The following is a 17,841-nucleotide window of genomic DNA, read 5'->3' as shown; positions in this document are numbered from 1 at the left end:
AGGCATTTGTGCATATACACACACACACACACACACACAAACACACACACACACCCTTAGAGTGAGTGTGTTCTCATTACAGCCCACACTGGCAAAGATGCTCCTGCTTAACGGGCCCCAGTCCAGACCCTCAGCGCTGATCACAGGCAGTCAGGACAGTGTTTCGTATTAGCCTGGGAGCACTACAGACTCATAACATCCCCCTTGACACTTTGAAGCAGGAGCCAGGTTTGGCGCGCAGGAGCCTGTCTTTGGCCGAGTATGAATGGGAGAAAAGGCTTTGATGGACAGAGCCTGAGCCGAACTAAACCCTGGTCCGCTGCTGATTATATGAGGTGGACCCTCGGTGACAAATGCACGAGCCCATTAGAGGCTGAATGTAAACGCATTTGTCAACAGGCAAAACCTGCGCTGACGCTGGACATGGGGCCAAGTTTCGTCACATTTTTTCCACAAGCTGACACACGCTAATGGAATCTACAGCATCGGAGGAAAGAGGCTCTGGCGGCGCCATCAGCACCAGAGAAGGCGTTGTGATTTATTAGGCGAGAGCGTCTTTAGATGTCGTCTGTGTCTTTTAAAGATGGAAGGGTGATGATTTCATGCATGTTTACATGAGAGGCTCATGTTCTCATAATCAGCTAAGCATTTACTGTTTTCTTGTGATTGAGTGGGGGGTGTGCACTTATCCAAATGTGGGTGAGTGTTTGTGACAAAGTGACATGGAGTGGGTGTATTTAAAGGGGACGTACCTCTCCCCAAGGTGTTCTCTTTTTTGTCTTTCATGCTCATGGCCAGTGACGCTCCTTCAGGGATCTGTGAAAGGGGAGAAGAAGGAGAAGTGAGGGGAGAGAGACAAGAGAGGCCAGAGGTCACAGGGTTAGGGGTGAGCTGGGGTGCACCACAACAGCATCATTAAGCATGCCCTCAAGGGGAATGTGGTGCTCCATGGTGCAAGTGTTTGTGTATGTGCGTATGTGTTGGTCTTGCGTGCATCAAGAGTGGTGGCAAGTTTGTTGAGGCCTGACTGGGCTCATTAAAGTCAACCCCCAGTGAAATGGATTGAACAGCCTCGCCAGTGAACCCAGACTGTTGGTACATGCTGCAGCTCGTTGCTTTCACAGCTCTGTCCCCACGCCTCAGCAAAAACTCCACAGAGCACTTAACAAGTACAGGTAACGGGTCAAAGGTTGAGAGTCACTGCACATTTGTTTACTCAGGCACAAATCAACATAGACATAAGCAAATATGCACACAAAGACATTGCTCATGGCCAATGTGTTCATTCTGAAGTTATTTTCTTTTCTATAAAGTTGCCAGATGCAGAGATTGTTAACTTTGCTGGGAAAAACAATGAATGTAACAAAGGTTTTTGTGGAATTTGCATATGTAATATACAAATATTCATTCATTCATTCATTTTCTGAACCTGCTTAATCCAAGTAAGGGTCGCGGGGGAGCTGGAGCCTATCCTAGCAGTCTTCAGGCGAGGGGCAGGGTTGTACAAATATGTAATATGAAAAATAATATAAATTTATAGATAACAAAGTAATATATGTAACTTTCCAAACTAAAGCGAATGAAAAATCAACTCAAATACTGCAAATACTACATATATATATATACATATATATGTATATGTATATATATATATACATATATATGTATATGTATATATATATATACATATATATGTATATGTATATATATATATATATATATACATATATATGTATATGTATATATATATATATACATATATATGTATATGTATATATATATATATATATATATAGCTATTAAATCATGATTAATAAGTAATTAAACTGTTTCGATTTTATGCCCAGACATGTGATATTATTTAAAAAAGTAACAACTGTAACTTTCATAAATGGTTTCATATAAATGCATGGTTAAAAAAATTATACTAGATTTAGTGTAAGTAGTATGCACTAAGCACACCAAGTACTTATATTTAGACAATAATGCATCTTTTTATACTGTTGTGTTCGTAGTACTTGGTCTACTGGTGATATTTCCATATTTGAAGTCTCTGGACACATTTTCTGCAATAATTTACTAACTTATGAAAAACAATTTGGTATTTAAAAAGTCACATTTACTTTTTATTCAAACACAAAAAAAAACAAAAAAAACCCATTTACTGTCAAACTCATTAATTTGCATAAATTCAAACTTTTTCTTTTATTTATCTAATGACTTACAGTAAGCCTAAGCAGTTAATACAATACAAGCTCCCTCCTCTCAACGATGTGTGCATATCATTATTTCATTTCAGTCTGTGACCTTCACTGTGCAGACTGATTATAGAGTACGTACTGAGTTTGTTTCCACCTCTATCTGTTGCACAGGAAAATCCTCCCGAGGGAATATGTGATTTAACGAGTCAGAGAATGATTCTATGACATGGCAGCTCACTAGAAGCCAATTATAGTGAAATAAGGATCACAATGAAAGAATGACTTTTAAAGTTGAATCCTTCAGGGTGCTGAATTTGACAATGAACCTAATAGTGGGAAACAAGTTGGGTGTAGGTGCTCTAACTTTAAGATTCTGGGATTACAAATTAAAAAATGTGCTTTCATGCATCCTTAATGCAACAGAACAAACGATTACCACCCTCACCCCCCTTCATATCAGTCAGCCTGTTTGACTGACCTTTAAGTTTGAACTTTTATTTGACAGAAATCACTTTGACCTCTAGACACACTGAAAAACTAAGCCTCTAAAATCCTACAAGCAAAAGTTTTCCAAATGATTTAACTTAATTAATAAACACATAATTATAAAAAACGACATAATATTGAATTAATCTGTAACAGATACAAAAACAAGAACTAACTTTAATACGCTACAGCTGCTGTAAAAGAGCAGCAAACAACGCCTAAAACAGACCCACAAGCTGCCAGCAACACAGCTGCACTGAGTTCTCACCTTCAGCACCTCGGCCAAGGCTCATATAATAATGATATCACCCCTCCCAGTGATTACACACATCTACACACATCTACACACACACACACACACCTGGTAATGGAAGACTGTGTTGAGTTTCTTTCGACCATCCTCTATCACTGAGGAGTTGTCCAGGTCTTGCAGAAGCTTACTGTTGCTTCCAGAGTCAAACCACTCTGAAAGAGAGAGAAGAAAGCAGGTAGAGGTGTTAGACGATTTCATTTTAAATTTAGGAAGGAATAGGCGAGACAAACGGCAGCCATGCTCTAACTCTGTGTCATGACCTGTGGAAATATTCCTAGACCATTAATCAAATCAGCTCTGCAGGCCCCACAGCCTCTGAAAGCAATAACTCTTTGTGATTATGACTGTACACTCTCCTCAATGCATTCTGTCATTTATTATATTGCAGCCTCAGGTTAGTTAGGCTTCATGAGAAGAATTGACCTTTTGCAAAGGAGATTACTATATCTTGGAGGGTCGGAGAGGGAAGAGGATGAAAATAATCAGAGAAAATGTGCTCTTACCTAGGTCCACATCCTCTGCTCGAGGCCACTGGGAGAAAGGCAGGTTTTTATAAAAGGCTTCTATGATTTTTTCCTTAACCTGGCAGATTGTGTCAGTATTCATGACCCTGACGGACAGCGAGTCCATGCCGCAACCCTGGAACGACACGTTGATGTTCTGCAGAAACAAAGTATGAAACACTTAGCAAAAATGGCGGCGTTTTAAATTTCACAAACCTTCGTTCAGTCATTCCAATTGGGCATGCAAGTTTCTGGTTGACTGGATGTGAGAAAGGTAAGATGCCAGTGTGTAAGGGTATCTGACCTGTGGCTTGGCCTCGATATTCTCACGGAGCAGCCACTCCTCATTGAGGGTGTAGCGAGCCTTCCCAGTGATGGCATCTATCGAGCCCTTGTTGATTTGCTGCTTGATTGCACAAAGCAGCAGGAAGAAGGGCTCACCCACTGTTTCCTGGAAAATGAAACAGTGGAGTTTTGAAATGGAGTCAAAAATCGAGACAGTGTTTTTATTTTTTTTCTTAAACATATCAACCCTAAGCCATCTTCTGCTTCCTCACCTTGAGGTAGCTGTACATGCAGATGGACATCCAGTTGGTAAGCATCTTCTCCACAACCGACTCCGTGCGGCGCAGCATCAGTTTGGGATTCTTGGAGGCTGAAGCGTCGATCAGATCCACCAGCAGGTCTTTCATGATGCTCGTGTAATACTCAAGTTTACCATGGAGGGCGATGGTGAGCAAGGATGCCAGGCTGCATCTGAGGGGTGAGGTAACAGGTTAGCAAAGGGGGGGGTAAAAAAGAGCAAAATCATGCTTGTACACAAACGCTGCATCAGTGTGTGGTCAGTAGAGATTTACAAGCCCTAAAACCAAAACATGGTTTAGTCCCTCCTACTGCACCTGTGACTGTAGAGCCAAATAAAGGTCTGATCTAATGCAGGGAGTGTCTGAGTCAGTGTCCAGAGGTGCAGGGGATTTCCTTAACAAAGTCCCCTTAATCCAGCTGGAAGAGACTACCTCACTCAGAAAGTGCTGGTGTTGTGCAGGAAAAGGGAAGTGGTCTGACCCCTGGAATTTCTCTCTGATGCACAATGACTATTGCTAGGTTTAGAACACCAGGACCAAAACAGATACGCTAAAAAAAATGGGGGAGTATTTACAAAACTCCCGCAAGCACTCTGCAGAGCCGCCAGCCTGGGAAAATATAGACTCAAAGTAGAACAATAAATACTGCTGCTGTGCTCAGAAAAAAAAAGTTCATTTATATATTTATTTGACTTCTTCTTTGGGAGCTCAGGTGTTTTAACTGTCTGTAGGTTACTACAGGTTATTTTAAATAAAGTATTTTATAATTAACTTGAATAGATCTATAACAAGATCTATGAAAAATAGAGAAGAACATTTGCCTTTCAGTTTGGGTGTCTCGGAATATTTGGCTGAAGTAAATCCAATATTTACTCATATTTTGCCTTATTTTAGTCTCTTTAACCTCTTGAAGGGCTTATATTGAGAATTAGCTGCTACATGTTTACATGTGTACTGTTTCTTGTAAAATTGTTGCTATCCTCCTGTTTATCACTTTTAGCTAAATGAGTGAAAATCTAGGAACTTTTTATCTGTCTGCTGTAATCTGGAATGGTAAGAATAAACCAAACCAGTAATATTGTAAGTAAGAAAACTTAATACTTTATGAAAAACTGTGCAGAAATAAGATCATCTGCAGTTTTAGGAATAATTAACCTGTGTCTTCTAGTTATTTGGCTTTTTATCCTTTAACTTTAGCAGCTGTCAATATTCCCCTGTCTGGGAAAAACTGAAAGAAATTCCCCATAGCTTAATATTCCAAACAAAGTTTTTATAACATCACAAAACGGTTGCATTAACAAGCTACTTTTAGGTTTGGGAAACAAGATGTGTCTCAGAATGGCTTCGTCTAGCACACAGCTTCCCTAATTCCCCAGACAAACACAAGTGTCAGAGCAGGTGTCTTTTAAAGGTGGGTCAGTGGAGGCTGAACCACAGAAAGTGATCACTTTACAATGTCTGAAAACAAAGGCTGAGCCAGTTGTAGTTCTTCGCTTGTAGCACTCAACAGAATAAAACTGGTCCGTAGTCTCAACCATGTGCCTTCACCAGTGAGGGCAACTAATGATCAAAATCCATCATCATTTTCTTTAGGGTACCAAAATGGCAAAACGGAACAAAAAAAGATGAGTGTAGATTTGCCATTTGCAGGAAGAAGACAGAAGAAATGAATCTTCTATAAGTCTGAGGAAAGTCTGCTTTGCATTCTTCTGTTTAAGCAGCAGTATCACAGTTAGAGAGTTAAAGAAACTGAGCAAACTGTCCAAAAGGACTGGATCTATGTGGGGAGAATCCTGGATCTCCTGGAGTTGAACTGCAAAAGCTGCTAAACAGAACGGATGATTCTTCACACCATTTTCACAGCACAGTGAAAAAACAACAGAGTGTGTTTAGTAAGAAGATGCTTCAGGTCAGATCCAAGACGGAAAGGTACAGAAAGTCTTTCCTGACATTATCCTCTGAAAGTTATTCACTTTTTACCTCATTTTTCAGCTCTTTTGTCTGACCATTTATTAATGACACCCAGTCCCTTCGTTGTCGATTTAAGCCGCCTTAAAAATACTTGACAACCTACAACACTGTTACCACCAAACACAAAGTGTTTGCAATTTAGCAATTTTGCAAATAACTTTGCAACGTTTCCTCTGTGCACGTTGCAACTGAATGGCAGCAAATGATGCAGTTACCTGTCTCGCACAGCAAAGTCCTTCTGCTGCTCCAAGGCGTGGACGAACGTGATCAGGAAGTGCTTGTTATTGAGGAGGGTGGAGAACAGTGTGATGCCCTCTTCTATGTTTGGCTTTGTTGTGTTGGTGGCCTGGTGACAGAGGAGGACAGAGGGCAGATGAAACAGTGACTTCTCTGCATGATTTCACTCTAACTGGATTGCACACCTGCTGCGCCCTCCCTAATCTATTTCACCATCCTACCTCCCGAGTGATCCATCTGGTGTACACCTCATCTTTCTATTACACCCTCTCCCTTCATCTTTACAGGCACCTCCCTCTCAGATTTTTATTTATTTATTTATTTGTTCATTTTTGCACACTATCTGTATCTCCCACTCCAGTTCCTTACTGTGCGCGATTGTCGCTAAATATGCCGAGTCGTCTTAATGAGTGTGACCTATCTAAGGGTGTGACTGAACAGTGGTGTGATGAAGTCTTCCCTCTGGACTGCAGCCATATGGTGTAGTTTGCAGCCTGACAGAAGGAGAACAAGGGTGTCCATTAAGATAAATGCCCGCCTGTGAGATTTATTCGCTGTGACCTGGAAAACACTTCCTGCGAAGACAATGTAGATCCAAGGCACTTCATCACTGTTAGACAGGCTCCCCTGGCTGCCGACCCAAAAGTAGCGCTGCAATCTTTACTTTCTCTCGTTAGAAGTTGTGCACACACATGCACGTGCTTCCACTTTGAGCACACGTTCACATTTATGTGTACAAGCACACAGATGGATTTCTATGAAAAGCACACCGTCCAAGACCCAGAGAGGAGAGCGGCCACAACCTGCCATCAAACTTACTGAGGAAGCATGTTGTTTGACAAGCCGGATTTTAAACTCTCACTCACTAGAAACTATTAAATGACACGCATCACCACTTCCATTTGCACACTCAAGAACATGTGAGCTCAAACAGATACGCTCCACATACACATAATAGCAAGCGCTCCAATGCACAATATGTTTCTGTTTACCGCTCATCTACGCTAACCCCACCATGAAACCTTAATAAGCTTCATTTTTGACCCAGTTGAGAAACAAGGAAGAAAACTGCCCACATCAAGGGAGAGGAAAACCTAAGAACGCTCATGGCTTAACATTTCACCTGCCAGTCCTGTAGCAGTGGGTGGGTCTCTGGCAGCGCTCGTGGTCCGAAGGAATCATTCTCGTCGGCGGGCCGGACAAGGCTCCTTTCGTAATCTGAACACATCTGAAACAGGCAAAAACACACCCAGAAAATCGTAAAAACAAAGTCAGCTGTAGCCATAAACACAAGCAGAGGAGGCTGAGTGGGGAAACAAAAAGAACTGGCTTGCATTTGCTGGTGTGCAGTGTGCAATGCAGAACTAAAGCAGAGAAATTCGTGAAGAGGCCTTGAATAGGGCTTGAGTGGTCATGAAAAGGAACCATGACACCGTGACACTAGACGTCATGATCAGGAATGGCTTTGAGGCAAAGTTAACCAGAGTTAAAAGGGAGCCTTTCAACACTGTCTATCGTTTCGGGACAGCTACATTTGGCACATATTCCGACTGTGTCTAACGCTGTTTCGTGTGTGTAATCTCAGACAACCAGAAGCTCATGTGGAAAAACAAGGGCATGCAAGCGCATGAGTGTTTGCTGTCTTAGCGGAAAACTTTGGAGGGACGTTCCCGCAGCGGCGACGGATACATTTATGTTTCCCTCCTTGCAGCACCTCCACACTTAATTCAACAAAAAAAAAACAAAAAAAAAACACCGTCAATGGTCCACTATGACCCTTATGGCTGCCATTGCGCAAGACTCTATACTTGCACAACAGAGTGGGTGTATGAGCTGAGTAAGGAGTGTTTTCACAGAGAACAGGGGAAACTTTCCTTGTCTCGGTGCCCGTCATTGTTCTGTCTCCTTGAGACCATGCCTGTGGTTGCAAGACAAAGCCCCCTGAGCTGTGCCTGTCTGTATTGGTGGAAAAACACCCACCCACAGCTATACCCACAGTCTACCGTCAGCGTGGATTGCACATTGGAAAAATGCTTACCTATAGAGAACACATTAACTCGCCTACAGGGTGCCAAACTGAGCACCGCTTGGCAAGACGTTTACAGTGTGTTTAAAAGTTCCAAGGTGAATTATTATCCTGCATAATACGAGCAGTGGGAAATGCAGAAGGGGACATGGAGGGATATGAACATTAATGTCCCGGTGAGAAAAATAGTATTGTCAGTCTGCCAGGTGAAATCAGATAACAGGGTGAAACAGGGTTTCTCACCTTGGGGAAGAATGTGCGAGTGACAAACTGTTTGTACTCCAAAAAGGGGATGCCTTGGCTGCGGTTCAGCTCCTTGGTCAGATCTGTCATGTCCGTTTGCAGCTCTGCAAAGCCTGAAAGGAGAAGAGAAAGAGCTTGACCGACGAGACTGACTTCTTCTGGACTATCAAGCTTCATTTGTTGCGAAGTAAAATAAGTAAGAAATCTGTTTAATTCTTTGACTGTCAACTTTTCTCACGCAGCTGGAGCAATCTGGATGATTTCAGTGCTGCATCAATTCATTTACTAGATATTGTGTCTTTTTTTTTTTTTTTTTTTTTTGCCGAATAGTAAACATACCCAAGTCTAATCCTGTGATCTTTTTCCCGATTTCTCTGCCAGACTGTGCAGTCTATCATGGCATGCAGGCAAATATTTACCAAATATCAATCAGAGCAGCCAGATCTAGTCTGAGGATTTTATCCAAAACATGTGTGCAGGCTGAGGTTTACATGCAGAAACAGTATCATTCTGGGCACTGACTTCAATCTGCATGCTAATATTGCAGCCCCTCTATGTACCAGCAGAGGATAATGTTCTCTTCTAATGAGAAGCTGGAGATCTTTTTATGAAAAAGTGCTTCTTGTCACAGAAGGAGAGACGTATTTAGGTTACAATGGCAGTTTTTTCAGACTATTTTTTTATTTTTTTTTGCAGAGGGAAGAGAATACCAGACCCGAGGGATTTAAAACATGATTCATTACTCCTCTAGGTTATTTATCCCTTCTGCTCACTAAAGCATCATCTAAACCACCAACGAATTCATACCATCAGCTGCAGATTAGACGCACCGGGTCCAAACAGAAAACCATCCTTCCGCTTCAGTTTTCACATGAATACCTTCCACTCTGGGAAATGTCAATTTCCCATCATCTTTTACTCCCCCTTCCACCGCTTTTAGCACTTCTTCCGTCTCAGCAGAAGTATCCCTCACTTTGTGCACACTCACCCTGAACTCGGCCACAAATCTATCTGTGTCCTCTGACTAAATAACCTCGCCTCTCCTCCTCCTCCTCTCCCTCCCACGCTTCTGCTTCTCCTCAGGCTCACGGCCCTCATTCCCGCTCCTATCGCTTCCTCCCTCCATTTCTCTTTCTCTATCTGTCCCCCCATCTCTACACCATAAATCTGGGTGCTCAGACGTGGAGTGGCCTTCACTTGGCTCTTCTCTAATGCTCTAGACACACACGCGAACATGCAAACACCGGCCTATACATACAAACACACGAGCACACACACTGCAGGCCTATAGACTCAGGGAGGATGAGCCGGCCACTCAGTGTGTCTCCGTGTGTGACTGATCATTTGTCAGACACTGTGTTTTATGAGTCATGCTTACTAGGCACAAATCTGTCAACTGTTGTATCTCCCACCCACTTAAGATTAACAAACTTCCAAAACAAATCCGTGTGTTGCATGCACATGAAAACATAAATATACACAAGCAGGCAATTAGCTTACCAAGCCTTTTTTTTTTACATGACAGTTAATGTGGAGGGGGGGTGATTTGTGTTGGAAGACTCTGCATGATGTTATTCTAAACGCACCTTTACGGATCTCCTCCCTGATCTGGGACTCCATTTCCTCCATTTGAAGGAGCGTTTTCTGCCAGTAGCGTTCTGCCCTTCGGCTCTTTGTGCAGTACACGACAAGAGCTGCAACGGACAGAAAAGATGTGAGAAAATGCGTTCTCATCACACTCTGACAATTTCCAACAGAATAAATGGCTGCGACAGATCTGAAAAATATTGATTTTATTACACAGATTATAAAAATTCAAGTCAACTTTTCTTTCTTTATTTTTTTTAGAAAACATTTGCTGGATATAAAAACATGAAAATGAAAAATTTGCTCTATTTCTTTAATGTGCAAATACAATTCATAAGACACACCTTATGTGTAAAGTCTGGCAAGAGAAACAGGGGTTTTGTGAATAGCTGAGAATAGATCCAAAATGGGAAATGGTGTGAAAATACACACTAGCACCAATTTTCACCCACACACCTGCCCCACAGACACACTTACTCAGATTACAGGCTATCGCACACACACACAGACACAGCGCAGACAGAGAGAGGAACACTGGGGTCTTTGTACACTGGATATTGAAGAGGGATGAAGCAAGTGGAGGAAACTATGACCCCCAAATTCCTTTGATCTGTTCCACATCTGGAGCACCCATTGCTATAGCAGGCACACATCCATCATCAGCCGGTAAGTGTGTGTGTACACAACCTACCCACTGTGCACAGCAGTAGCAGCACACAGCACACCACGATGGATACCACGATGGCCAGCTCGCTGCCGCCGAGCTGCACTTTGGCGATAATGCGATGAAAGTTCCCCACTTGCACCTAGAAAGAAAAGAGACACGTCACATGAAACTGGGTCATGTTACTTCAGAATCTGCCTCCTCTTTTGTTCTGCTCTGTGTATTCTTCAGTGGTACTCTTACAGATAATTGAAGGTTTTTTTAGCTGACAATTTCTTCTTTTATAATAAATCAGTAATAAATAAATAAATAAATAAATAAATAAATAAATAAATAAATGATTAAAAGTAAAGAAAACATTTTTTCTGAAAGTAAAATCAGCCACAAAGGTTATTGAATAAATCTACAATTTATGATTATCTTGTGTATCTTTTAATGAGGTCCTTACATTACCACATTCAAAGCAATAAAATCGGCTGAATGTAATAAACATAAAAAGGATTAAAGTTAATGACAAAAAAAAAACAAAAGTTACTAAAGTTACTTAATAAAAACAGTCATTGAAATACACTTACTGATAAAAAAAATCTTATTAAACACAAATAATTTATCTGTAAAACATCCTGGGTCCGGCAAGGAAATAAGAAATGTTGTTGATCGGAGTTCAAAATCCTGACATTAAAATACTTGATGTGAAACCTGAGGAAAAAAGTTTAAAAAGTTTACATCTATAAAGAAGTCAACAGGAAACCTGATGTCAAAACTTTTATATTACTTACATTTTTAGCAGAGAAGCTGGCAATTTCCAAACTCTGCCTAAATCACACAACAAAATTGCCATCCTCAGCTCACTAATCCAGAGCTTCCAGAAACTACCACAACTGTAAGCAGCTGTTTAGACCTCATCACAAGCCAGCCCCAAAGCTGCACAGAAATGTCAAACGCAAAGCAGTGCTGCTACTTTGGATGGACTTAAGGTCAGACTGATATTTATAGCAGCAAATATATTAGCAATAAGCATCATGAAATGAACAGGAACAGACTTTTCAGGATGTGCAACTACTGAAGCAGATTTATGTCAAACGATGATCTGATACGATTCTTTTCCTTTAAAATCCTAAATCATCCCACGCAGCCAGTAAAGGGAATTTGAAAGACGGAAAAAGAATTAACAGAAAGGGACATCTATTATACTAATTTTCAAACCATATTTTTCCTCTAAGGCAACACTTGCTTAATATAATTAACAGTTCTGTGAAAAAAAAAAAAAACGTACAAAAAAACAAGCAAAAAAAAAAAGAAACACTCACAGAAGAACACCCCCCCCCCCCCCCCCCTATTTAAGTAACCCATCTCTCAGATGTTGCTAAAACCTCTTGTAAATGTGGAGTTTCAAGGAGGAGTTGCTTTGAGTGAAAAAGGCCTGCTGCGCTTGGAGAAGATGACCATATGTGACAAGCTCACATTTTCAGACTCTTATGGGGATTACGTGTTTATACACTTACCCATTTTTTTCTTACCTGTTTCAGCCACATTTAATGCATATATTAAAGACTGCGACTTGATATATGCTTGACAGGAAAATAAAAAACACACCCTGTGCTGTGTGCAGGATTTTAGCTGATTAAACATTTAGGGTTTCGGTTTTCTGGGGAAGATTTAGCTTGTGTTGCTCCTCTCTGTTTAGATCATTGTTAACAATGTCAGACAGGTTTGATAATTAGCTTCCACAGTGAGCTCAGCTCAAGGTAAACTGCTAAAAGAGGTTGTTCCACATTATTAAGCAAGTCACCGTTTCCGGGGGTTTGGGCGAGTATGGAAAACAGGAAGGATCTTTCTGTGAATGAAAAGTGTGAAATAGTGCAATGTTGTACGAAAAGAAAGAAAACACTGAAGCTGAAAACTTAAGATCATCATTCTTTCTTAGAGTTTTGTGCATAATTCAGAGAGAAAATGAGTTTGTTCAGATAAAGGTATATCAAGGAAAGTCTCCATTATGCAAATGACACGTATTAGAGAGCAGCTATTAAAAAGCCACTAAGCAACTAAGCAAGTAGGTATTTGAAGCTGCTGGTGTGTTTGAAATCCCAAGAACCTCTTGATGCAGAATACTTCAGCGGATTGCAGTTGTGCGTAAAGCAGTATTCAGGCCACCCTTAATCAATGCTCACAAAGAGAAACGTGGATTCAGAAATGCATGAAGACAAATTCTCAAACAGTTTTATTCACTGATGAATGCAATGTTAAAGACGGATGGAGTTCTAGATGGTTGGTGGATGGCTGCGACATCAGCAAGGTGGTCGTGTGATGATGTTTTGGGCTGGATGAATGGAAAGTAAGACAGTAGGCCCCTTCAGGCTGACCAGGGTGTCAACATGACCACTGCAAATCACATGCAGCTTCTGACTGACTGCTTGCTGACAAGGTTTAAAGCAAGAACGGTGCCTTGTGCAGTAAATATAATGCATGCATGCTGCATCTAAGAATGTGGCCATCATCATCCTGAGATGTGTTGGTCACATGAGAGTTAAGATACAGTAACTCAACCCTGCTGAAAACCTGTGGCCCATCCTTAAAACGAAAATGATAAAAAAAAAAAAAAAAAAAAAAAAAAAAAAAAAAATCACAGGTGAACATTTTTAGTTCTTTATTATGTTCAATGTTTTAAAACTGTTATGCTCGATAATCTGGACCACTATATTTTGTGTAAATTCAGATTATTACATCATTTTTGACAGGTAAAAAAAACTGTTTTCAATGTCATTTGTATTGATTATTTAGGAGAAAAGAACAAAACCAGCACATGCACAGTAATTTGGAACACAGTGTCATAGGTAAATTTAATACCTTCTTGTTTACAGTTTAATATTACTTAATAGGCCACAGATGCCTGTACACGCATACAAGCCCATCCATTTTGTCATGGCCACAGGTGCACACGTGCATGAAAAGATTGCACGCTGTGGGTTTTGAAAAATGGTCTCTTGCTGCAGAAAGCTGCAGGAGTCACCCAGTTCAAGCCAACCCAGATGTGACAAGAAAAGAACTTTCACTTCTGCCTTCTGATTAGTCAGCAGGGTCTCTGTGGCCTCCGCTCACATCTTCCCCTCTCCTTCCCCAACATACTTCATAAAGAGACAGTTAGATAAAAAGCCTCCAATCCTCAGACCAAATCCTTCTTACACTGGTTCTACTCTGAAGGGAAAACTAGCTCACTGGGCTCCCCGCTCTTTGCATCCCTATCTTTCTCTTTCTAGTTCAGGCATTTATTTACACTTCCCAGTAAGACAAGACTTTCTTCCAGAGACTGCAATAGTCTGACCAAGTGTAATGGAGGGGAAAATGCCATTGTTCCATATTCCTGTTTCGCTTGGGGTACAAAACGCTATTTCCTAACATCCACTTTTGCAGCACTTCAGAGCCAAGCACAACACGAGCGTGTAAAAATAGATCTGCCACCGAAAGTCAGAGAAGAAACATAAACGGCCACAAGCTTTTTCTGAGCCCAACGTATGTGCCTTTTATTCTAATATGCAGACACAAATGAAAATATACACGTGCCGCTTATTTATGCCCCTGTCAAATGAGCACACAAATCATCCTCACTGCTCGTGTGTAGGCAGCCCACCCATTAGTGTTATGACATCTTATCTGACCCCTGCCCTGCCTATACGTCTCTGCTAATTGCCCGTGTTATTCTGAGACATCCTGAGAGACAGATGAGGTGGGTGGGAGCCAGAGCATGCCACAGGTACTCGAGCAAGGGAAAACAGAAATAAAACAGCTTCATTTCTACTTTGCAGCTCTAATAGTACATCTCAGCTGAAGGGATGTTTCCTAGCTATTCTCAACACACTATTCTGAGTTTGGCTCATATTAAAATATAGATGAGGTTTTTTTCCCCTTAATAAAGCCCCATCAAAAACAGACCAGAGAGGATAACAACAACAGATGGGAAGGAGAGATGGGGCAGAAGAAGGAGAGTGATTTTTATCAGGATTGCACAGGGCTGGACTGTGTCTTCACATGGGAACTTGGAAGCAAAGGAAAGACACAAGTGAGGAGTGAGATCATTAATGACTCAGAATATTTGAGTACCAGTGTGAACAGATCGCGTTTGCAATGATAGATGAAGCGATAAAGGATAAAAGACATGAAGAGTAATTAATATATATATATATATATATATATATATATATATATATATATATATATATACAGTGTGTTACTGCTGTGTTGTTTCACAATGTCACTGACTGACAGCTCACCATCCCAATCAGCTCCTGATTCATGGCATGCTCAGAAATTGTAAACCATTCATAATGCATGGAAAATGGCACAGACAACTCACTTACAGTGCTTGGGCTTGTGCAGATCAAATCTGTTTCAGTGAACATCACAGATGGTCCTGATTCTGACTAAATATTTGGCTGGAATGCTGAGTGACAGATGGCTGATAAGCTTGAACTATCAGGGTCTATCAAGCAATATTTTCAAGATGAGGATGGGTGTTTATTTGTAAGATACCATGGTGTTTTACATGTTTTTATACTTACGGTGACAGGCAGCTCACTTTCGCTGGATCTCAGCAACCCATTGATGGCGCAGTGGAACAGCTGGTCATTATGGAAGCTGATGTTACAGGGATAGGAGCCAATCATCACAGAGTATTCCTCTGGCTCCAACTCCAGATCGCTCGGCACTTTCTGCGCCAGAAATGGATAAAAACAGCCGTCAGCTGGTCAGTGGTAAGGCGCCAGAGGGATATACTTTGAACAAGCGGAGATAGCGTTCATATAAAGCTTGAACCCATGCATATGTGCAGACACAATTGTTTACTAATGCTCACCAAGAAAAAACAAGCTATGGCTGGCGTGGCATGCAGCTGTCACACAGAGAAAGGCGGCTGAAGACTCATCCAGTTTGGGCAAGTGTTCAGCTTAAAGCAGCAAGCATCCCCACCGCCTCTCTTGCAGGGACAGGAAAGTTTCTCTAAACAAATCCACTGACAGCCATTCCTGCCTGGGCCCAAAATAACATTCTCATGGCCTTTAGTCTGTCGCAATAATCCTGACTGTGTCCTACTTCTATTCAACCCCGACGTCTCACCACTCAGAACTATATTAATTAAAGCAACATCCCTCTGATTTTACGCTTTATCCGTGACTTCAAGTCATGTGGAGTCATAGCCTGTTAAAACAGTTGCGCTGTGTCTTCGGTTGTTGTACAGGGAGTTAGTATAGTCTGCAAAAAACATCCCTTATTCTAGTATCATCATCCTCACTGTCAGTGCCAGAACACCTGCTTTACAAACTATCACCGTGGAAAGCAGAGGAAAATTGTTTGACAGTCAGATTTGTTATTTTTAGTTGCATTATTGAGAATTTTCTTTTGAGCACGTTTGATATTATGCATTACGATAAAAATGTCCATGTCTTAACCTCTGCTATTCAATCTTGTCTTCATGTGTCTATTCCAAATCTTCAAACTATGTAGAAGATCTAAATAAAATGACTGGAATATTTAATTTGTAAAAAGTTAAAGCATTACTTGGAAAGCCTTCTAAGCTCCTATATTTTAAAGACACTCACTGTTATGCTAAAGGGACATTTTTAAGGTCTTAACATCTTTACTAATCCATTGCAAATGTCTCTATATTATATGTCAGCCTTTATAAATGACAAGAAGATACCAAAACGTTGTGATTAATATATATGATCTGGAATTTATGAATAGTTTGCATGAAGTGATATGTCTTTATTTGAAGTATTCTTTTTATATTAGACTTGGATAATGATATGTCTTCCTCCTGGGGGGGTTCTCACTGGCCTTCATGTTTTGAATGAAGAAAAATTATGAAGGACATAATACCTGCGCATGAAAGAGCTTTTGAGTCAATTGCCCAATTACATTTGAGCCTCTGAAAAGAGGGTTCTACGAGGCAGCGAGCTGTAATTACTAAACGTCTCCGCCAATTTGAATGTGAATGCCATCAAATAAAAGCCAAGTGTGCACTTTCAGCCCACATTCTTTTGAATACAATGCAACTTCAACATGTTTAAGAGTTCAATGTTAAAATCTCTGTCAATGTAAGACGAATTTCAGTCAAAAGATGAGCTTTAAAATAATCAGTTTGTTAAAGGAAGTGCAAGTTTGTAATTGTACTGGCACAAAAATAAAACATTAATTTTCTAAATGATTCATGCGAACTGCAGTTTGGTGTACAACTGCAGACACTAAAGGTGCATCTGCTAAGTCCAGTATTAATGTGACTAATGGAATAATGGCAACACCTACAAAAATATGTCTCTATTTGTCTGAAACTACAGTTTTCCTTCAATATTAAAAGGCCAAATGAGGAGGCGTGTGTGTGTTTATCCCCAGTGTTTCCTTGCTGTGATTACACCCAGGGGGGGCCCCACTGCAGGATGTAGTCTCTTGGGTTTTTGTCAACAAGTGCTTCCTCACAACACACACAAACATAAAGAGCATTAAACTATGATGCAAATATGTTTGAGTATATATCTAAAAATAAGTATATTTTGTCGTACCAGAATAATATGTTCACACATAACTGAGTCAGACAAAAAAGAATGAAATAAAGCAAAATATTCTAAAGGCAAAATTAGGACAAAAGCAAAGAAAATCCACCCACATTCCAGCGATCATCCTGAATATAGGGTCAGGCTGACAGAACAAGCTCCCTATTAAACAAACAAACAGAACCCCCTCCCTCTTCTGGTCCACCACAAGTGGAATCTACCTTCCTAAAAGAAAACAGGAAAAAACATTTGATTCGCCCATCAAGACAGACTGAGGCAACAATTCCTGCAGGGGCCTTCTTCCAGCTCACACAAAAAACACACAAAGAGGAAGTGGCATCATGCGCAAACTTCCCCGTCCGCGCTGCTTGCATATGCGTGTCGCACGGTGTCACAGCCGGCAGCCCTTTCGGGATGATGAATTCATGTGGACAGGTGCTTACATCAGCCAGAACACAGGAGCACTGGACCTCCCACTGAGCTG

At 40.9% G+C, this 17,841-nt stretch overlaps 1 protein-coding gene across 1 annotated transcript in view; it reads right to left on the bottom strand.

The window, feature by feature from the left end:
- Positions 1 to 17,841, bottom strand: part of plxnd1 (plexin D1) — a 71,870-nt gene that overhangs the window by 8,381 nt on the left and 45,648 nt on the right. Inside the window, exons 19-29 of the mRNA XM_079238906.1 lie at positions 15,372 to 15,521; positions 10,843 to 10,957; positions 10,151 to 10,258; positions 8,565 to 8,677; positions 7,419 to 7,523; positions 6,274 to 6,404; positions 4,061 to 4,259; positions 3,808 to 3,954; positions 3,504 to 3,660; positions 3,049 to 3,152; positions 753 to 816 (exon numbers count right to left, since the gene is read on the bottom strand). Of these exons, the coding sequence (XP_079095032.1) occupies positions 753 to 816; positions 3,049 to 3,152; positions 3,504 to 3,660; positions 3,808 to 3,954; positions 4,061 to 4,259; positions 6,274 to 6,404; positions 7,419 to 7,523; positions 8,565 to 8,677; positions 10,151 to 10,258; positions 10,843 to 10,957; positions 15,372 to 15,521 (1,393 nt within the window). The remainder of the gene's footprint in view (positions 1 to 752; positions 817 to 3,048; positions 3,153 to 3,503; positions 3,661 to 3,807; positions 3,955 to 4,060; positions 4,260 to 6,273; positions 6,405 to 7,418; positions 7,524 to 8,564; positions 8,678 to 10,150; positions 10,259 to 10,842; positions 10,958 to 15,371; positions 15,522 to 17,841) is intronic.

This window comes from Telmatherina bonti (assembly GCF_933228915.1).
Source record: "Telmatherina bonti genome assembly, chromosome: 4".
NCBI classification, from domain to species: domain Eukaryota; kingdom Metazoa; phylum Chordata; class Actinopteri; order Atheriniformes; family Telmatherinidae; genus Telmatherina; species Telmatherina bonti.
The sequence above is the reverse complement of the archived record's forward strand: the minus strand, read 5'-3'. Positions and strand labels throughout refer to the sequence as shown.